The 23,069-nt window shown below is 35.7% G+C and overlaps 1 protein-coding gene across 8 annotated transcripts in view; it reads left to right on the forward strand.

Moving 5' to 3' along the window:
- Usp6nl (USP6 N-terminal like) overlaps window positions 1–23,069 on the forward strand; it is a 156,608-nt gene that overhangs the window by 75,229 nt on the left and 58,310 nt on the right. For 3 of the 8 annotated variants that reach the window (XM_058578626.1, XM_058578627.1, XM_058578625.1), the window contains 4 exons: window positions 7,778–7,845; window positions 8,314–8,410; window positions 10,141–10,223; window positions 15,705–15,744. Coding sequence is in view for 3 of the 8 variants with exons in the window: in XM_058578631.1 (XP_058434614.1) it covers window positions 3,853–3,907; window positions 7,778–7,845; window positions 10,141–10,223; window positions 15,705–15,744 (246 nt within the window). In the remaining 5 variants the exon portion in view is untranslated. Of the gene's footprint in view, window positions 1–3,837; window positions 3,908–7,777; window positions 7,846–8,313; window positions 8,411–10,140; window positions 10,224–15,704; window positions 15,745–23,069 lie in introns of those variants that run through there. The other 5 variants (XM_046442336.2, XM_046442335.2, XM_058578631.1 and 2 more) reach the window with 4 other exon arrangements.

Here is a 23,069-nt window from a genome sequence, read left to right on the forward strand (position 1 = left end):
GTGATCACAAATGACTAAAACCAGTACTTAAAAGCATTGTTGATTTGGGTGGTAAGATGAGATAGAATTAAGGAATTGAAGGAATAAACACAAATAATTTATTCACGCTATTTCAGAAAAAAACAAAAGCATTTGCCATCAAATCCATTGAACAGGAACTGAAGCACAAAGCAGCTTTCTAGTTGGGCTACTCTCTTTTTCTTAGGCAAAAAGGTCTCTCTGATGGTAACTCTGCTTTGCACTGGATGTTCGATAGTATTTTCCTCTTTGCAACAGCTACTTTTTCTCTGTTTACTGGTAGTTACTGCTTCCTCTTTTTCAACTTGCCTTTTGCCTATCATGCTCTTTACCTCACGGTGCTTCTTCTTTTTCTTCTTCTTTGTCTTTTTTCTTCTTTTAAACTCCCATTGCAAATCAATTCCCTCAGTATCTCCTAGTTCAAATTCTCAAGAGAGCACTGCTTAAATGAACTATGTTAATACTTAGGATACTTTACAGCTGTGAAAAAGATTGAGGAGATTCACTGGTATACTGCAGCCAGCCTGAACTTCTGCATTCAGTAACACTGCATTGGTAGCTTGGCCACCATAGTGGGAGTATTTACAGCATGGAAATCATCAAATGCCTCAAGTCAGAGCTTACCATCTGTATCTACCCCTCACTCCAAACTCTTGCTAAACCCTATTGGCATGCTACCAATTAGATCTATAGGTGTTGATATGCACAATCTGAAAGATGTACTGCTAAGTGGAATAGAGTAAGCTATAGAATTATTTATAGAATGATTCTAATTTTTGAATATGAAAGCGAGCCTATATGTATGTGTGTATGTATGAAAACATGCAAACTCTTATATAAGCAGAGAATATTTTTGGTAGGTAATAGCAGTTACTTCTAGGGAGCCTAAGTTTGTAATGGGGTATGTATGGATGTATGCACATTGTAGTTCAATTTTAAACACTGTCAATTGTTGATTCTGAACATCAACAACCAATAAAATTCTTATATAATCACAATCTCAGTATCACTTACTTTAGTCTTAAATATTTTGGTGAATTATATAGAGAAGAAAATATAATCCTAATGATTAATGGGTCAAAGTCAAATGAATTATCCTTTTTATGTAGACTATCAAGGCCACTGCCATGCCCCTTTGTTCTTGAATTTTGCTCTGTGGCTTTGCTTGTTTGGAGAGTTCTGGTGGTTCTCTCACTCTCTCTTTGGTGTCTTTATATGTAAACTTTTGCTGTATTTGTATTCTCTCTGTGATCTATATGTTGCTTGAAGTTCACTTGTTTCTTGAAGATACTCTGATTCACAATTCTAATGTAGATGGGTTGCTCTCTAGGCAACTGCACATTTGGCTCCTGGAAATGTCTAATTATGGCCTCCTACAATTTTATGGATCCTGTATCTGCCTCGCTTTTTGATTCTGTTAAGAAAATTATTCTAACACTTGTTTAAAAAGGCAAGGAAGACTTTAGGACTATTATAGTAGGTGTGCCAAGACTGTCAGAGAAAAGAGTCTAGATTGGGCTTAATTCCAAATACAGCAAGTGGGCTTAATTTTAAATACAGCAAGGACAAGTGGGAATTTACAGCCAGTGAGTAGGGTTGAGGGAATGGAGAGGTTGTCAGTGGGTGGAAAATTACTAAGAGGAGACAGACATAATAGGATTCTTGCTGAAGACAGGTCAGGATACTCACACATCAAAGGTGGTAGGAGGTGGTGGTGTAGCCCATGTAGAGTGCTTGCTTAGCATACACAAGGCTTAGGTTCATATCCAGCACCGCATCAAAACAAAACAAAACAAAAACAATAAGGTGGGCAATGAGGAATCTCACCAAAGATTAAGGATGACTATATTCCAAGGATAGGGAGATTCTCACCAAACTGACTTGGCAGGATTCTTGCTACAACAGGGCTGGGTATGGCAAAAGCAGGTCAGGAGTAAGGTCAAGGCTTTGTCAAGGAAATAACTCAAAGAAGCCTGATTGCTATTTGGTCAGGGAGAGAGGATCAGTTCTTTTTGTTGCTGCTGCTGTTTTGGTTTTCTGTAGTATGTTCTCAAATGATTTTTCAAAGAAACATTATAAAGGCATTAAAGTTTGAATCCTTATATATGCATGCTGCTGAAATAAATTATCACAAACTTAGCAGCATAAACAATAAGTATTTACTCTGAGTTCTGGAGGTCAGGAGTTTGAAATCCATTTCACTGGGCTGAAGTCAAGAGGTCAGCAGGGCTAGTTCCTGTGGAGGGACAAGGGGAGAGTTGTTTCTTTGCCTTTTCCCTCTCTGGAGGCCACCTGCTTTCCTTGGCTTGTGAACCTTCTTGCGTCATTTCAGCCTCCTTTCTCCTTGGCCTCCTTGCCTTCTGTTCATAAGGATTCTTATGATTACACTGGGCCCACATAATCTCCCTGTCTCAAGATGTTTAATTTTTTATTTTTATTATTTATTTATTTACTTATTTTTTAAGATGCTTAATTTAACCACATCTGCAAATCCCTTTTGCCACATGAAGTAACATTCACAGGTTCCAGGGATCAGGATGTGGACATCGTTTTTTTGAAGGGGAGCATAATTCTTCAGCTTATTAAACTTTGTAAAAATGTTTTTATTTTTCCTCATAGCATTTCTATTTAACTTGAGTTTACTGTTTGAAATAAAAGTGTACTTAGTGTATAGTTCCAAGTTCATGATAAATTTTACCCGGAACTCTGTAAATAGTGCTTCATTATCTTCTAACTATAGGAAATTTAATGCCACTCTCTCATTCCTTCATGTAAGACTTGACATTTTTCCTTTCTGTATGCTTCTGTGATCTTTTGCTTTTGCTGAATGTTACAACTGGTTTCAGCTGAGCATTAACTTAATTCATTAGCGTCCTGTTAAGTGTGATTAATGTTTGAAGGCATGCATTTGACAGGGCTGTTAACTTTTGAAAAGTGGTTTACAAATTATAGATCCCTTTTCATTTAAGGGAAGCAACAATGAGAAGAAGAAAGGAATAAATAAAATAGAAAAGTTCATATTGTCATCCTGTAGAACTTACACTTTTTCACGAACCTTTCCTTTCACCTGTAGGTGTGTGGTATATTAAAAATGTCCAGACCCCTATTGTAGTATGTATTTGTTTACTATCTGAATCCAGCTGAAATTTTCACAATAAAAATTATGTTAAGAGGGCTGGAGTTGTAGCTCAGTGGTAGAGCATTTGCCTTGCACATGTCAGGCACTGGGTTTGATCCTCAGCACCACATAAAAATAAATAAATAAAATAAAGATATTGTGTTCATCTACAACTAAAATATTTTTTAAAATTATGTTAAGATATGAAATATATCTAAGTTATAAAATGTACTTAAGGAGAAAAGCAATTCTATTTAACTTGAGTTTACTGTTTGAAATAAAAGTTTTCTTTGTTGCGTCTGTGGTTTTATTAAAAGTACTAAGAATATGGCTAATTTTGAAGCACAAGATTGGAACAAATTATGAAGCCACTTGTTTAAAACCCATTGCTTATTAGATGGAATGCTGGGTGTAGGCTGGTGTGGCTTGTAGTTGAGATCTAGCCTGAAAGAAATGTTTTCACCCTCAACAAATATCATCTTTGTTCAGATATCTACAGTACATGTAACCACAGTGAGGTCTTTTTTCACTCTTGGAACAAGACAGACTGCATCTTAAACTTTGTTCTGCATGTTTTGCACGTAGTTTAAAGTGAGATCCTTCCTCTCATTTTTTGTTTTAGTTAGTTGCAGCATGTGTAAGGTACCACCTAGCACCCTTGGTGTGTTTGAGAACTGTAACATAATAATGAAAGCTTAGAATAGATAAGTTACTCTATGAGGACTGAAGCAGCTGTCAATTCCCAAGGACAGACTGATTATCCAACAAAGGGTAAAGTATTTTTAAAACTGATTATGTTTCATATATATAAAACACTCATTTGTCACAGTGTACACTAAGAAAACTGTCTGCCACCAATTTTGTTTTGTTGGATTGAATTTGAAACTTTTTAAATTTAGTAACTTTGTATGAATTTGGAATTAATTTAGTGACATTAAACAGGAATTTAGATATAACACCTATTTTTAAAGAATGTAATTCAGGGAGATACTTGATTCTTAAAAGGCTTTTTTTGGTAGGGGTTTTCAATGGAAATAGAGGTCTCAAAAATCTCAACAGTTGTCAGTTTTTAAAATGCTTCTTAAGATAGTATAGTTGTGATTTTCTTCTATCAATTTGTGCCCAGAGATATTTTCCTGTATAACAGGAGTGTTAAACCAACAACTTGGTGAAGTAAGAGAGTAATATTTAAGAGTAAGAGAGTGGGGGCTGGGGATGTGGCTCAAGTGGTAGTGCGGGGGCGCTGGGTTCGATCCTCAGCACCACATAAAATGTTGTGTCCACCGAAAACTAAAAAATAAATATTAAAAAATTCTCTCTCTCAAAAAAAAAAGTACTTTTAATGATAGAAACTGTTTTTTAAACTATATTTAGTCTAACAACCATATTGCACAAAATTTTGATTACTATAATGTTTTGGTAACAAAAACTATTTAATTTCAAAGCAAATTTTTCAAAATAAACTTGTTAATTATGAATTTATCATGCAGGAGGAATATAAGATATGATGTAAGTTAATGGCATAATGCCCTGATTAAATTTTTATTTGATAATGGCGTGTGATGTAAGTACCAACGAACACAGCTGTCATTGTTTAGTAGGTGCCTGGAACTTTGTGCATACTTGCACAGAGACACAAGATAGCCATTGGTGTCTCTGTGGCCAATGTTTTGGTTTAAGTTCTCTGTATTGTTTAATAGAATTTCTAAATAAGCAATCAGAATGAAACCAAAGGGAATATTCTAGTACAATTCTTAATAAACTTTTCAGCTACAGACCTGACCATCACAACATTATTGAACTATGGTTAACCCTGCATAAGGACACTACTTCTTATTCTGCCTCCCAGTGTAGATTATTAAACAATGTCTCTAGCTTCACTATTGGGAAGGATTGACATTCTGTTTAGTTTCCTAAAAAGAAGCAGATTTGGCTGTATTTTTAAAAATTTGGTTTTGTTTTAAATCCACTCTCTTTGTAGCACACATTCATTAATATTACAAAAATGTCTTCCCACTGGTAAATGTAAGGATAAAAAAATTTCTAAGGAGATTTAAAAATTTGGAACTTACTTACCTGACTACAGTCAACTGTTCTGGACCTGTTAAAGTATATGATCTTTCACTCAGAAAGTCAGGATGCAGTTTCATCCAATTCCAGTATGGTCTCTATTACATGATTAGGTTTTCTTTTCTGGAACTCTCTAGCCTGGTGATAATCCTGTGAATACTTGTATTTTGCAATTTGCCATAATAAAGTCTTTTTGGGACACTTGGCATTTCCCCCAACTCCATACCATTTCCAGTTCCTGCTTTTATACTTGTAAACTTCTCATTGTTGTGTTGGAAGTGTAGTTGAGACTCGTAGGAATAGAAGCAGGAATAAAGGACTGGCATAAAACACATTCCAATAAAACATTCATCTATTGAATTTAGCCTTATCACCAAAGAAATCCATATTTAGTGGCTCTGATAGTTGACACAGAGTTTAATAAATAGTCACATTCCCTAGTTTGAATTAAATTTTTATTCATTTGTTTTCCCCACCTTTGAAGGCTTAGATTTATTTATTAGTTATGTTGATTATTTCCAACTTTTGTTTGCATTAGTCCATTGTAAAAATTTAACCAGTCTTTAGTAGTAACATAAGTAGTAACATAAACATACCACCCAAAAAAACTTTAAAAAATTACCAGTTCTCATTTTTGCCATTTTTACTATTATAAACATCCTTGTGTTTATTTGATTATCTCGTTGGCATGAATTCCTAGAGGTGAAATATTGGGTAAAGGATATGATTGCTTGTAAGATTTCTGAGACTTATTATTGAATTACCTTCCAAAAAGGTTTCATGAAGAAACTGCACATTCTCCCACACTCTTGGTCAGCATTGAGTAATATCAGTGCAGTGTTTGGTTAGTCTGAGATAGAGGCAATGTGATATTTTAAAACATACTTCTTCAGTTACTAATGAGGTGTATTTTTCCCATATCTTGTTATTTTAAATTTAGATTTTATTTTTATCAGAGCTTTACTTAGCTTAGAGATCTGTCAGTCTTTTTTAAGACTTTTTTTTTTTTTTTTTTTGGAAACAGCTGACTCCCATACTCCTCAATGCCCACTGCATAGGAGTAACCACTCTCCACCACTGTGGCTCATCATGCTGTTTCCTTTCATGCTCTAGGTAACACGCTGACCTGCCACTTCCTGCTCTTCAGTTTTGGTATTATCTATTGGCTTCCTGCTTTGGAGAATAAGGGTTTGGTCCTCTACCCAGCACCTTCCTCTGGCCACACATATCCATCCCTTCAACTCTCAGGGACTTGATTCCCTTTACTCAACTCCCTTGTTTTTAACCCCACCCTTTCCTCTCTTTAGGATCTAAGTTTTCTGGTGCTTTGAGGGAGGGAGTTTCATTTTAGTGTGGTTGTTATTTTAATAGGCTTTTAGGAGAAATGGATATAAAGGTGTGTTCCATCTGCCATATTTAACTGGAAATCCTTTTAGTGTTTTTAGTTATCATTTTTATAAAGTAGTGGTTGAAGTTGTGGGCTATGGAGTCAAGACTGTCTAGATTTGAACCCTAGCTTTACTTTTTCCTACCTTTGTGACCTTGAAAAGTTGCTTGACATCTTCAAACCTCATTTAACCTTGGTGTGGGATTACTAGTGATACCTGCCTTAGTGTATTCTGAGAATTACGTGTGATCGGCATGGTAAAGTACTCAGTGCAGTGTCTTCTGCCTGGCAGTGTCTTTCTAGCAGACACTTGGTGAGAACACAGACATAGTTGTTGCTGCTGAAAATTACTCTTGTGAATTTTTAGCTCTTGACCTTCACCCAGTTTTCTTTTGTAATGCTGTCTTTGCTGCTTAATTGGAAATGCCATTTATACAATCTGTCTGTGATCTTTTATTTTCATTTATGATACTTGGGATACATAATCATATCCATACTTTTTCACGCTATGATCTCTGCTTTTGTTGTCAGATTTGTGCCTTTGAAAAACACCCAGTGTTAATAAGGAAGAAGGCTGAGGGTGTGCATGTGTATACGTGCATGTTGTGAGCTGAGGCCTGGTGATCAGCTAGGAGGTTGTTACTGTAGTTGAGGCAACTAACTAATCTAGGGGCCTGAAAAGCTAAATAAAGATGTGATTATCGTCATCATGTGATATAAAGTTTTTAGTAACTCCTGAAATATATCTTACACTAGTTTATTTTGTGGAGAAATCACCTTACTTTTAAAAGGCCTTTTGGAATAGTCTTCTCCTATTCTGCCACTTTTTAACACCTTTTTTGAATCGTCTCAGTTTCTGCCCTAGTGGATTTCATCTGAAGACAAAACTTTCTATTTCAGTTTTACTTCCATGAAATTTTAGATCTAAAACCAATTCTTGAAGGCTTAGATTTATTTGTCCTGATGTTTATGCTGTTAATAAATTTTCTTTCTTTTGAATATCATTCATAATATTGAAAAGGTAGATATGTTGATATTCTAAAGTTGTATTATAAGTACTTAATTTTTATAAGTTTATTTGATACTTCATTTAAGGCAGTTTTAGTTTTTGTTTGATTTTGTTTCATAATTAACTAATTTTGTGATCCTTAAAATAACACTTCATTTAAATTCGATCTCTGCAGATTCGGAGCAGGATGTAGCACTGAAACTTGCCCAGGAACGAGCTGAAATAGTTGCTAAATATGACCGAGTAAGTATCCATATTTACTCTATGAGTAAGTTTTATTAGAAAAATCACATAAATAGAAAGGGATTTGCTTTTGGAAAGCTTAAATTACAGAGGCATTTTGTTTACTTCATGAGAACCTGGAGCTTATCTTTTTTTTCCTCTGAATTCATCTCCAAATTTTCTCTCCCTCCTTTTTGCCACTCTATTCTCTCGATGTCCTTAAACACAAAGCTTGGTCCTGCCTCAGGGCCTTTGCACTGGTTATTTCCCCTGCCTGGAATACTTATATCCTCGGTATTCTTAAGCCTCTTTGCCTCCTTTCTTTCGGGTCTTTACTCAGTATCTTCTTATTGAGTTCTTTTCTTACCTCCCTTTTTATTCCCTCCCCTTTCTATCCCTTGGTACACTGTATCCCCTTTATTTTTCACCATAATACTTATTACATCACCATTCTATATATTTTACTTTGTTTTTTGTTCTCTCTCCTAGAATGTAAATTCTCAGGGGAAGATTTTTGTGATTGTTGTTTGATTTGCTCTTGTACTCTAAATACCCAGAAAAGTTCCCGACTCATTCTTGGTAGTCAGTAAGTACTTGAGTACTTGAGTAAATAGGGTTAATTACCCATTGTATTCATAATTTATGTGTGCTGTTGTAAATTTACAGTAGACCTTAGATTTTGTATTTATACATTCATAGGTAATTTTCATTAGTATTTTGTCTTTGCATTAGAATAGAATCTGATTTTTATTTACTTATTTTTTATTCGTTCTTTTTAGATACACATGTACAGTGTATTTTGACATGTTATACATACATAGAGCATGACTTACTCTACTTAGGAGACCATTCATGTGGTTGTCATGGTGTGGCATTACCTGGCTGTGTATTCACATATGAACACAGGAAAGTTATGTCCAGTGGAATCTGATTTTTGATGTCCTAGAAAATCACAATTGTTGATGATTTTCACTTCTTATTTATTACCCTTATGAGGTTTATGAATTGTAGTATTATTTATAAATGTCATACTTAATACTTGCATTGCTTGCATGTAATTGTATAGCTTTTATTTTTTATTATTTGTGAGCATAATAAGCCATCTGCACCATGCCCTACTTCCAGGGAGGCATATAGGCAGTATTCAGCTTAACAGTTTCCAGAATTTGTGGGGTTTTGGGGATCTGAAGTTGGGGTGAGGTACTGGAGATGGAACACAGGTCCCTGCACATTGCTAGGCAAGGTGCTCTGCCACCCAGCTACACCCCAGCCTCTCAGAGTTCATTTTTAAGTTGGTTGTTTGGAACACAGGTTCCCATTATTGTGATTAGGTTTTAGCGTGGTCTGTGAAAAACCTAGTTAACCTTTTTAACTGCTTAGCTAATGTGAAACTCATAAACAGCACTCTCATTCATTCACACTTTCATGCTCCCTGCACCCCCCCCCCCCGCCCACACACACACATAGTTAACACAAGACTGGGGATTCTTCCATGTTGTAACACAGAAATGAGTTTCATCAGTCCTTGCCCACAAGATGCTCATAGTCTACTCAAAGAATATGAGCAAACATTATAAATCATTTTCAGATGGAGGTGTCCACAAGACAGTTGCATGTTTGAATCTAAAGTTTGAGGGATTGTTGTGGATAGTCATATGTGGGATTCCTACACTAATAAATATTAATTAACAGCCTAAAAGTAAATGGGCAGTGGGCTGAGGACAGAACTCTGGGCATATCAGTAGTTAAGTCATTCATGAAAAACCATCAGAGGAGGAGTTGGAGAGGCCTGTGGAGAACCTCCAGGGCATAGTGTCATGGAAGAGGCGGGGAGGGAGCGAGTCACACTGACCAATTTGCCCCACATTTCATTAGGTAAGGACTGAAGAGTGTCCACTGGGTCTCACAATTGGAAGAGCATTTTTGACTGTGGCAAGAGTCATTTCAAAGCTAATGTAGTTGTGAAGCAAAGCAGTAGAGAGACAAAGTACATAACCTGTTCTTTTGACAAATTTGGATGAAGACAAGAAAATGAGTTTTCTAAGACATATTTACTATAAAACTTGTAAAGTTTGGCAGTTCCTCTTGGGTGGCTTTCTTAGCCTCTTTGCTGCTCCAGCTTCATCAGCTTCCCTCAGGAGCTCAGTCTTATCAGGCTCAGCTGCTTGTTGGCTGCTATGACACACAGTGTCTTCATAGCTTATAATTAGGACTAGCATATTGCTCCAAAGAGTTAGGTTTAAAAAAATGTTCTTGATTTTGGATCTTTCTAAAAAAATTATTCAGTTTTATAAATTCCTTTGTCCATTGTTTTAGGGACGAGAAGGTGCAGATATTGAACCTTGGGAAGATGCTGATTACCTTGTTTACAAAGTCACGGATAGATTTGGCTTTTTACAGTAAGTCACATGGATTGAAAGCTAATATTTTATATTTTAATGTTTCTATGGTCACCTGTTTTTTTTATTTTTAATAGAATTTCTGTGAATATGATTCCAGCAATGGTCTGACAATATACTTTTTTGATACTAAATTCCTGGAATGTTAACCTTTTGATTTAAATTGAACTATATAGTTAAGAATAGAGTTTAATATTTTGGGGGTTTTGGTAAGAATATTAAATGCAATAAAAGAGTTGTATTAATAATTTATCAGAATTAAACACACATGGATAACAGTTATATTTCTAGAATAATTACAAAATATTTAATTTCATATAAATGCATTTTAAAAATAATTGGCAATTAGAACATTAGGGTTATGTAGCCTAAAAATGAGCAATGAAAAGAAACGGCATTCATCTTCCGTACTATAAATGTATTCATGATATTGCTTCTCAAAATTAATCCCATTTATCGTGAGTATATTATATAAAGAAAGAGTTAAGAGAAAGCTAGACCACTACAATAAAACAGTGAAAGTGAATTTTGATTCTTAAAAAACATCCCGCAAGATGATGTGAATCCGATTGTTATGATTCTGGCATTGTTGAGTCAGCTTCCCATAGGTTCATCTCTATACATTTGTTACATACAGTTTAAGGATTAACTGACTTTTCTTTCAAATTTACTCTTCCAGTTTTGTTTATCGTACATAGGGAAAAGCTAGGAATATCTCTGTGTGTTTTTTGTGGCTTTGCTGGTCCCTGGTCAGTAAACTATAAACCATTTTATCTGAAAACAAGAATCAGTAATTGCTTTATATACCTTAAGAGTATTGAGCCTTTGAAGAAATAAAATGTAAGAATGCTTTATTAAGTTCTGGAAAAATACTAGACATTACAATCTGAAACTTTTTCCCGAGTTATTATAATCAGAAGACTTTGAATTTCACTGGACTAGCAGAGCAGTATTTAATACAGTTCTTAACCTCACCTCTCTTTAAAATCAAACTTGACCACAAATGTTACAGGGAATGATTACACATTTTTATGGGTCAGTATGTAGTTCCGGCATGTAAATGAAGTTTTGAAGTCCTAATTTGAGCATTAAGACTGTTAAAGTCTCTAGGTCTCAGATTTATGTGCAAATAAGAATTAGGTGGAAAAATTAAACAAATAAAAAAAAACATTTGGGGTTCTATACTAGATTTTGATTCAGAAAGTAGGATACAGCTTAATTGTTTTTGACTTTCCTAGGTATTTCTGATGGGACTGAACCACTGTAATAATGTTTTCATCATAAAATGGTCTAATATAGTGTGAAGTCTATAAGAAAAATTTGTGCATTCCAAAGTGGTCTCTTAATTACTAAATTTTCTTCTTTTTGCTGGAAACAACATGAATTAGGTCTTAGAAACAATTAATTTAAATTTGTTTTTCACTCTGTGCTGAGGTTCATTTGGCTTCTAGTTAGAAAAAAGTCAATAACTTAGGTTAGTAATGCTAGTTAATATTCATGAATACTTAGTGTGTTCTAAGTCCTTACATGAATTAACTTACTTATTCCTCTCAAAAAGTCTTCAAGGTAGGTGCTTTTTAAAATCTTCCTGGTTTTAGATAGTGAAACTGAAACAGGAAGAGGTCAAATAACTTGCCCAAGTCATACTGACAGTAAATGTCAGGTTTCGGGAGTAGATCTGCGCAGTCTCACCAAAGAGCATGTGTTATGCACTACTGTGGTATAATACCTGCTACAACCTTCTTGTATTTTTAATAAGAGAAATATAGAATAAGTTCTATGAAATGCCTAGAAAAAAAATTGAAAGGGTGGATGATGGGTGAGAGGAAGAATTTCTAATGAGGATACTGTTAGAAATGATCATGTCTGTCAAGATAGATGCTAAGATAGCCAAGTTCAACACTTATTAGAAGATGAACCAGTTGCTGATTGTCACACTGTCATACTAATTTTTTTCCCTAATTTATTCCATGAAGCAGCCTGAAAGCAGGTAGCACAGATGAAAATAATGAAGCATAGAAATGGATTTGAGTGTAATGTTAGGCTTTATTAAATTTCACCAAAGCCATTGATTTTTGTCACAATGCTTTATTTTAGTAAAACACGTTCTTCAGAGATTGCTGCTGGTGGCTTTGGTTGCATGTCCCTGTAGACTGGAGTTTTTTTGCACTGTTGAATAAGTCACTTGATGTGAGCATTTAGATATTACTCCCTGTCACACCTTGATTGAAAGAGCTTTTCTTTCTGTTATTTGTAATTTTTGATTGGTTCTGCAATGAAATTGGGTTTTAAGTTTAACGTCAATACAATAAAATGACAAAAAAATTGTAGAAATTGTTGTCTTCTCTGAAGGCAGCTGAATTCAAATATAATTATAGTTTTGGAAACATAAATTACTTGTTATGATATGTGAAGGAGGAGCATTGATTAACAAATATAGTATACTTTGGTTTTACAGTGGATTTCACAATAAATATTAAAGCTGCTGCCAAACCGGCCTGGCTCTATGTTGGAACAACAACATTTTTGTTTAGTTTCCGGCAGTAGGGTGTCATCTCTAGTCTGTGCCTGTGATGTACAGCTGGTGGATGGAGAAATCGAGCTTATTGAAGAAGTTGGAAAACTTTAAACTTGCTAATCAAAAATAGCACCGTTAGTCCGCTCAACAAAGAATGTCTGGTATTTGGATAATGATAAATAATTCTTTTGGGTCATAAGTTATTAATAGATGAATTAAAAGGAAATTATACCAAAAATAGGAACGATAAATTAATAGCAAGCATCAGATGTTCAGTTAATTATCAAATTTGTATATTTATGAAATTTAGCAGATGGACTGTAGTTTACCAGGACTGAATAAACATGAGAACTAAAATAAAGGTGTTTTTATTTTTAAAGATTATCTGTTTTGCTTACAAGGGCTTGAGAACTCTTTCTACTGATCCTATACATTCTGACTAGCTAGGTAAAACTTATTTCAAAACCAAAAATTAAATTTAGGTAATGTATTAAGCTTATTGATTTTAACAAATTAAGTTTCAAATTTCCAAATGAACATTTATCTCAGTGACAGAAGTATTCTGTCTGAACTGTTGAGAAATCATAGGCACACATACTCTAATTAGTAATACATTTCAAGTTTAATAATGGATGAAAACTATATCCAGTTAAATTCTCTCTCTTTCCCTTGATGACTATGTCATTGTTTTTAGTTACTGTGTTTCCATGAGGTATAGCTACTTGTCAACTTGTTATTTTACTTAAAAAACAACTTTTAGGTGTCCTTAAGCCCTTATTCCCTAAAACAGGGGTTGCCAAACATTTTCTGTAAAGAGTCAGATACTAAATGTTTTTGGCTCTGTGGGGGCCATATGGTCTTTGTCACAACTATTCTATCTATTACTGTAGTATGAAAACAAACATAGACAACGCCCAAATCAATGAGCATAGCAGTGTTCCATTAAAACTTTTATTTACAAAACTAGCAATAAGACAGATTTGACCCATGGGCTGTAGTTTGCTGATGTAAAGAAATACTTTGTATTCACCCTGATGTGGTCCTTCCTCTCTTCTGCATGAAGGATATTTGTGTGGCAAGGTAAAGATGTATCCACGCACATAGGGTACGCATTCATCTCTCTGTCCACACAATCGTTCACCAACATTGACCTCAGCATGCCGGGTGTCTTCTGGACATGGCACAGAGGTCTTGATGAGGCAAGGAAGCTCCTTGGAAGACTGTACACATTAGCATCTGCCAACACAGAGGTAGGAGTGCAAGGTTGTGTGGAGAGCAGTGTGTGTGCACATAGCAGATTCCTTATGAAGAGTTTTAGAGATAAGAAATAATGCAAAAAACTCCATAGGGAAACTGAACTAACATTCTTGCTGTCTCATCCATCTTGAAGGCTTTTAATTTTAAACCTCAAAAAGTTTCTTTTCTTCTTGAGAATTGCTTTCTCATCCTCCATCCCTTTTCTTCCTGTGTTCTTGTGCTAGCTAAAGAACTCCATTTGCATCCACTGGATTAGAAAGTGCTGAGCATTGCTATGTTAGGCTAAATGACTAAGTGAAAATGTTGGTTTTCTTATCTGTGAAGTGAGGGATTTGTACTCTTTAAGATCTCTTTTGGCTATTACATTTTTTCTTGTCAGTTCCATTGCTGTGGCTTAAGGGTTCATCTAAGGACTTTGCAAAGTAGCCAGAGTGCCTTTGGAATCACTGAACTTATTAATACTGATCCGTCATGCTCCTCAAAGTGGTACGGTTTAGTTTAAGGGAAAACTATGTACATGTTGTTGCTGAAACATCAGTACTACTTTGAAAGCCACTGAAAGCACATTACTTAGTTTACGGATAGTACATTGTTTCTATATTACTGACAGTTAATGTAAAGGTCTTAGACTATTTTATATTAGAATTCTAGTATTATACAAGTTCTATGCCAAAGAAATTAATTTGATTGGTTTCATATTTTTTTCTTTGTCTTTTTAAAAATAATTTAAAATTTTAATTTGTTATATATGACAACAGAATGCATTACAATTCAAATTACACATATAGATGTAAATGGAATTCCTTTTCTACTTCTTCTTATTATTTTTTTTAAAATACATGACAACAGAGTGTATTTTTTTAAAATCATCTCTTAAAGTTTTAACAGTGAATTGCTTTCTTTATTGTATAGAATGAAAGTAGAAGTTTTCTTTTTCATTCACAAATCCCCTAGAAGCTTTTTTTCTTTATGATAGTTTTTATTCGTTTTTTTTTTTTTTTTTTTTTTTTGTGGTACTGGCCTTTGAACCCAGGTCCTTGTGCATGCTAGGCAAGCCCTCTACCACTAAGCTACATCCTCATCACTATGCTAATTTTTGAAACAGTCAATTATTATAGACCTTAGTTGGAGTCTAGAGTAAAGGCTGATAGACCAATTTGTGTGCCAAATCAAGCTCACTACCAGTTTTTATAAAATTTTTTGTGGGAACAGTGCCACCCTCAGTCAACATGTTATCTATGGCTGCTTTTGCACTATTGTCTCAAGAGTTGAATAGTTGTGAAAAAGATTGTATGGTCCACAAAGCCAAATATATTTACTATTTAAGTATTTACTTTGACAGAAGAAGTTTGCCGACTCCTGGTTCTAGAGCAGCTTCATCCAGTAGAACTTTGTGCAGTGATGGAAATGTTCAGTATGGCAGCCTCTAGCTACATGGTTAATGAGACTGAATAATGCTGAATTTTATTGAATTTTAATTTACACTTAAATAGCTACACGTAGCTACTGTATTGGACAGAGCAGTTCTAGAAATTGGAAGATAAGGACATTGTGGTTACAGAATAGCAGTTGTTTTCTCTTGAATTCAGTGGAATGGACGCTTACATAACTCTTGTGGTGGCAAAAAATATGGTACATCATTTGTACTTAAATAATTTTTAAAAGTCTGCTCTGATTTCAACTATTTCACATGTTATTCTCTGCAGTGAGGAGGAGCTCCCATTTCATAATGCAGCTGTGGAACGGGTAAGTCCATTTATTTGTAGTTACTAATGAATTGCCTTTATTGAATGAACCACCTTGGTTATTTTGAGTGCCATATTATATGGTGCAATCATTGTTAAAATTTAACACTAATTATGTCATGCTAAGAAGAGAATTAAATTAATGGTGAAATAATTTTAGAAGGGTCTGTGAGATTCTGAAACATACTTGAAAATAAGGAAAGATAGCTGTTACTGGAAATGACTTGAATTCTAGTATGGGAGGCTGCAGTCTCACCTAGGCCTTGCCTTAGTCTGTGAAACCAGCCTCTCTGGGGAAGGACCATGGGCAGACAACTTTTAAATAGCTTCACAGTGATTCTCAAGACCAGTAGCTCTTTGGAAAACAACTGTTTCAGGAGATCTAATAAATTTCCTATAAATAACAGCAAAAACCATTTTATATGTTCAAGTAAGTATCTTCACACTTTTAGGACTTAGGCAAGTGTTACATTGTAAACATGTCAGCCTTTTCTTCTCCCTGCCCCCCCCCCCCCCCCCCCCCCCGGCCACTTTCTTTTTTAAACCTTTCCTCCATCTACTTAGCAAGGAGCTGGTTTTCTTCATGAGTGTGAGTGAGAAGTAGGAACTGAATGTTGTAAGAGTGCTCAGAGTCTCCTTTCTCCTTTGCCATTGTTTTCTGTTCTCAAAAATGAATTGTAGAATGAAAGTGAAGGTGTCATTTACGATTGTTGTCTGTGTATATCCAATGAGGGGAAAGGACTGCTGAGACTGGTATTGGAATTTGAAAACATTTTAGAAAATCTTCCTAATACCAACATTTTGTGAAAATCAAAACTATAGCAAAAGCTTAAGATATAGGCAAAACTGCTATGTACTGGTGTAGAGAGCCCTACAGACACTTCCTGCAGTTGAAAGAGTCTCTGGTTCTCTCTCAGTATCATAACCTAGACGTTTTGGCAAAGGGACTTCTTTCTTTTAATAGCTGCATTATTGAGTAGCAGTTATGTGTCTTGCACTAGACTAGCTACTGCATAGAATTCTAAGATCAAATAAAACAGTTTCTGCCTTTGGGAAACTCACTGTGTCCTTTGACTAGAAGAAGGTGGGAGAATAAAGCCACAATGGTGGTTTTCTAGACAATAGTGTTAGTGAAAGGAAATGGTATGCTGGTGGTGGAGAAGGCAGATGTCACTGAGGAGTACATGAAAAGTGACAATAATGGTGATTGCTTTGTAAATTCTGCCTATGGTGAGCATTCCACCAGTCCACTTTAAATGGTAGCATAAGGATTTGTCCCCACCCTCTGACTATCACCTCCTTGTTTAGTGCTTTGACTTAACTAATCCTCTGACCCACTGATACCACCAGGGTATCCTATTTTCATGTCTTTATTCCTATCTTCTCTCCTAACTGGAGTTCTGTTTTAGCTATTACAGTTGGTTTCACTTAAGGTTTTTCAGTGACAGTGGCACAAAAGTGACACTCCTCAGTAGGAACATTACTTCAGTTTTTGAATTTTGATCTTTTCCCAGGTTGACAGTATTTGGTTCAGTACCTAAATCACCTGTTAACAAGTTTCCCATCACAGTAAATAAAATCTACTTTTCTAATTGTTCATTCTAAATCTTCTAAATTGTCTTTGACTTTCTTTCAAATCCCTCATCTCATCTGTCAACAAATACTATGAGTTTCACTTTCAAAATGTGTTCAGAATCTGGTGATTTCTCACTCTCTTTACCTCTGCTATCTGGTCCACTGTAATCTGTCTTCCTATCTTCCCATCTCTGCCATGGCCCCTTCCTCCCACGTGTTCTCTGAAACAACTAGAACCAGGTTCTGTTAAAATGAATGAGATCATGTTACTTTCTGATCAGAACCTTATGGTGGCTCCCCATCTCATCCACATTAAAAGAAAAGTCCTTCAAATGACCTTCAAAGCCCTGAATGATCTAGCTTCTGTTAGTTCTCTGAGTCACCTACTCTTGCTCAAGTGCTGGCTTCTTAGTATCTCTTGAACATGGTGGCCACATTCCCTCTTTCAGGCCTTTTCCACTGGCTGCTTCCTCTTGGAATGTTTTCCCCTCACCAATAGCTGCAAGACTCATTTCCTTCAAGTGTTTACTAAATGTCAACATCAAAATAAGACTGCCCTGGCTATCATCTGAAATTGAAAACTGTCTCTCCTCTAGTGTTAATTATCCTCCTTTGTTTTTCTCTTTAGCACTTAATACTATTTTGCAAATTATACAATTTGCTTGTTGTTTTATTTTGTCTGTGTTTCCCTGTAGGATGTAATATATATGAGGCTTCTTCTGCCTTCTTTCCTTCCTCTTCTTCCTCCTCTTCCCTCTTCTTCCTTCTCTTTCTCTTCTTCTTCTACTTCTTCCTCATCCTTCTGCCTCCTCCTCCCTTTTTAAAAAATCTGCTTTGATCATTGCTATATCCCTAGAACTTAGAACAGTGCTTAGCATATCACATCTGCTCAATAAGTGTGGACTGAGTAAATGGATGTAATGACTTCTTTATAACCCTAAAAGTACTTACTGATTTGAAGACTGGCAGAGATGATCCTTTCAAGTGTTTTAAAAATGTGCTTTATTTGAGAAATTAAGGAGAGAAATATTGGATGGTATTTTTTTTAAACAAAAAATATCCACTTTTGACAAAATAAAAATCCAGTAACCCTTTATTGATCTCTTCCTCTCCCACCTTTTAAGAAATAATTTCCTGGTCCAGAACATCTCAGAGTCTTCAAATCAGTGATTTAGATGATTAAAGAAATGGGACAGTGAAGAAAAAAATATAAGACAGAGCCAGTAGAGGATGCATGCTTGAAAGAAGCTGTTAAATTTGTATTTTTAAAAAATTTCAATTTTTCTTAAAGACCTTACAACAGATGACCCCCTATCCAGTGCTATTAGGCTTATAATTAATTGGTTGTTTCTAATGAATTTAATATAATGAGTCACTCATCAGTACAAAGTGATTATGCATACCTTAATAATTTATTTTAAAATAAGATATAATTTTATCCTTATTTGTCAAATTTTTATTGGGGCAGGGCTTTGAGGCTATTAATTGAGGTTCTGGAAGGCCTTTCATATATCAACCACACTTAAACTGCATGACCTCCTACTTGTATAGGTTTTGGCTTCTTTAAAGTGGAATGAATACTTAGACTCATGCAAAGCAGTCTAAGGCTAGAAACTTTTTAGATTGTCAGATTTTCCTCCAGTTTTTCTGTTTTAAATTCATGTATTGCACAGCCAGTGCCTAGACCTAGCTGCCATGCTCTCCACTTCTAGGAAACTAATAAAAAATTTCCGTTTACTTTTTAATTGAATACAGTCAGTGAAGAAAATAGCCTTGCTGATGGCTCTAGTTTTTACAAAGCATACCCTTGAAGCATATATATACTTCCTGCCATTTGGGAATACTGACATACTGGTGTGTGATCAAGTGATCATGGCTTCACTTCTAGATTTGCAGATGTATTATTTTACATGAGGTAGCTCTCCATTTAGAATTGGGATAATAATCCTTCCTCATAAGAGGATTAATGCTGGTATTTTCAAAGTGTTTTGTGTCCCCCCAAACAGGCAATTAAACAAATAAACAAATACACTTATTATATTTAATCTGCAGAGAACAATATTAATAATGGATTATATTATTTCTTTGAGCTTATTAATGTTTTTAATAAGGAGAGTTTTTATAAAACTATGAATTTTTATAGATTCAGCAATTTCTTCATATAGTGCAGTATTTTGCCTGATGAATACAATATTGGAGCCCATTATTTCTTAAAAAATGATACCTTAAGTTTACATGGTTTGAAATCTTTCTCAAAATACATGACTAATGGGCTTGCCATTTTCAAAGTGCTCTGTAAAAACAGACCCATTCCTTCTTGTACTTCTTGTGCTCTCCTGACCTCTGCTGGTGAGATCTAGGCATGGGTTATTCCTGTCAACTTCATCTTCATTCATTGTCTTAATTGTATTAGTTGAAAACAGATTAATGGTAAAAGATGGGGAAAACAGTTTTTTTTTTCTTTTTAACTATTCTCTCATTTCATGTATCTTTAAAAATGCAGCTACCAAGATGTGATTGAGTTTTTCTCCAAACACTAAGCAGTTCTTAGTGGATACTGATTGGGTTTTTATAGACTCAGCAATTTCTTCATATAGTGCAGTATTTAACTCAATTTTGGCAATAACTAGAATTAGCATAAACCTCACAGGTTAAGACTCAGTCTCAGAAGAATGTCTCTGATGTCAGGCACAAATCAAAAGCCCCAGGTTGTCACCTGTACTTCTGAATTATGGGCTGTAAATAAGAGGTCCCCATGACCTAATCCTCTGGTTTGATCATTAGCTATAATTGCTCACAGAACTCATGAAAGCATGTTCACTTATTATTACCCATTTATTTATTTTAAAAGGAAACAACTCAATAGCCAAATGGAAAATGCATAGGGCAAGGTAGAGATACCCTTTTTGGGTATGCAACCCTCCATTAGTTCATTAGCCTGGAAGCTTTCCAAAGTTCAGGGATTTTTATGGATGTTTTATGATATAAGTATGATTGATTATTAATTCAATCACTAGCTCCTCTCCTGTTTTTAGGCAATAGAATGTGGAATTTATCCAGGAGCCCACTAAGAGTCACATCATTAGAATAATAGATTCTCCTGTTACTCAAGGAATCCCAGGGACACTAGAAGCAGAAACAGGGGAGTAGAAACCAAAAATGTATTTTCATTGTGTCACAATATTACACTAATATTCAAGTAGAATAAAAGCATCTGAACACTTGAATTTAAGCAAAGTTCTAAGGTGCCTTATTCTTAAAAAGAAGGCTGTTTAACAACCATCTATGGATTGTGTATGTTTAACTTTTGTCTAAGTTTTTCACTATATGAATAGTGGCAGGAGATTTAGGACATAAGCTGTTCAGATGGACCTATACAATTAAAAATATTGTCTGAGATAACTGAAGGATGAGAGGTAACAAAGATGATCATGAGTTCAGTTTTAATCTTAAACCCTCCTTAGCCTAATAGGAGAGGCCAATTCTGACTTGGAGGCAACAATAACTTAAGACAGTAGGTTAGGCCTGCAAGTGGGACCTGCGGCCAGCCGGTGGAGCAGGCCCAGCGGCCCTCCAGCGTGGTAGACACATCGCCCCAATTGGAGGAGGTGCGGAGCAGAGCCACCGCCCGCGCCTGCAAGGTGGGCAGGCCTGCGACCGACCAGCGGAGCAGGCCCAGCGGCCTCCCAGCGTGGTAGACACATCACCCCAATTGGAGGAGGTGCGGAGCAGAGCTGCCGCACGCTCCTGCAAGGTGGGCAGACCTGCGACCGACCGACAGAACAGGCCCAGCAGCCCGCCGGCGTGGTAGACACATCACCCCAATTGGAGGAGGGGCAGAGCCGCCGCCCGCCCCTGCAAGGGAGACTTTGCAACTATACAAGAGCAATATAAATATATAGGGGGAAAACTCAATAACACAACAGTTTCACCAAGCAGAAAGAAACACGAGCAGTATGAAAAGACAAGGAAAGAAAGGACCACAAGCAATGCAGGTCAACTCAAATTTAGAAGACGTAACAGCTGCAGCAGATGGAATGTCAGATAAAGAATTCAGGATTTACATGCTTCAGATGATCTGGAGTCTCAAGGAAGACATTAGACAGCAAAATCAGACAATAAAAGATCACTTCGACAATGAATTATATAAACAAATCCAAGAAGCAAAAGATCAACTATATAGGGAGATAGAGGTTATAAAAAACAAACAGAAATCCTAGAAATGCAGGAAGCAATAAACCAACTTAAAAACTCAAATGAGAATACTACCAGCAGAGTAGAACACTTAGAAGATAGAACATCAGACAATGAAGACAAAGTATTTCAACTTGAAAAGAACATAGACAGCTCAGTGAGACTGTTAAGAAACCATGAGCAGAACATCCAAGAAATTTGGGATAACATAAAGAGACCAAATTTAAGAGTCATTGGGATACAGGAAGGTATAGAGGTCCAAACCAAAGTAATGAGCAATCTGTTCAACGAAATAATATGAGAAAACTTCCCAGACTTGAAGAATGAGACAGAATCCCAAATCCTAGAAGCCTACAGGACGCCGAATGTGCAAAATCATAAGAGATCCACACCTAGACACATTATAACGAAGATGCCCAACATACAGAATAAGGAGAGAATTTTAAAAGCTACAAGAGAAAGGAAGCAGATTACATTTAGGGGTAAACCAATCAGGATAACAGCTGATCTTTCAACACAGACTCTGAAAGCTAGAATATCCTGGAACAACATATTTCAAACGCTGAAAGAAAATGGGTTCCAACCAAGAATTGTGTATCTAGCGAAATTAAGCTTCAGGATGGAAGATGAAATTAAAACCTTCCACGATAAACAAAAGTTAAAAGAATTTGCAGCTAGAAAACCATCTCTTCAAAACATCCTCGGCAAAACATTACAGGAAGAGGAAATGGAAAATAACAATGAAAACCAACAGTGGAAGGTAGTATAGTAAAGGGAAAAATAATCAGAGAGGAAAAACAAACCATGTTAAGTAACATAAATAAACAAATATGGCTGGAAGAACAATCCATATCTCAATAATAACCCTAAATGTTAATGGCTTAAACTCACCAATTAAGAGACACAGGCTAGTAGAATGGATCAAAAAAAAAAAAGATCCAACAATATGCTGCCTACAGGAGACGCATTTGATAGTAAAAGACATACATAGACTGAAGGTGAAAGGTTGGGAAAAATCATATCACTCATATGGACTTCGGAAACAAGCAGGAGTGTCCATACTCATATCAAATAAAATAGATTTCAAGCCAAAGTTAATCAAAAGGGATAAAGAGGGACACTACATACTGCTCAAGGTAACCGTACACCAACAAGACATAACAATCATATATGCTCCAAACAATGGTGCAGCTATGTTCATCAAACAAACTCTTCTCAAATTCAAGAGTCTAATAGACCACCATACAATAATTATGGGAGACTTTAACACACCTCTCTCACCACTGGACAGATCTTCCAAACAAAAGTTGGATAAAGAAACTATAGAACTCAATAATACAATTCATAACCTAGACTTAATTGACATATATAGAATATACCACCCAACATCAAGCAGTTACACTTTTTTCTCAGCAGCACATGGATCCTTCTCAAAAATAGATCATGTATTATGTCACAGGGCAACTCTTAGACATTATAAAGGAGTAGAGATAATACCATGCATCTTATCTGATCATAATGGAATGAAACTGGAAATCAACGATAAAAGAAGGAAGG

The sequence above is a fragment of the Marmota monax genome, unplaced genomic scaffold, assembly GCF_021218885.2.
Source record: "Marmota monax isolate L192 unplaced genomic scaffold, Marmota_monax_Labrador192_F-V1.1 WCK01_AAM20220418_F8-fsc00072, whole genome shotgun sequence".
NCBI classification, from domain to species: Eukaryota; Metazoa; Chordata; class Mammalia; order Rodentia; family Sciuridae; genus Marmota; species Marmota monax.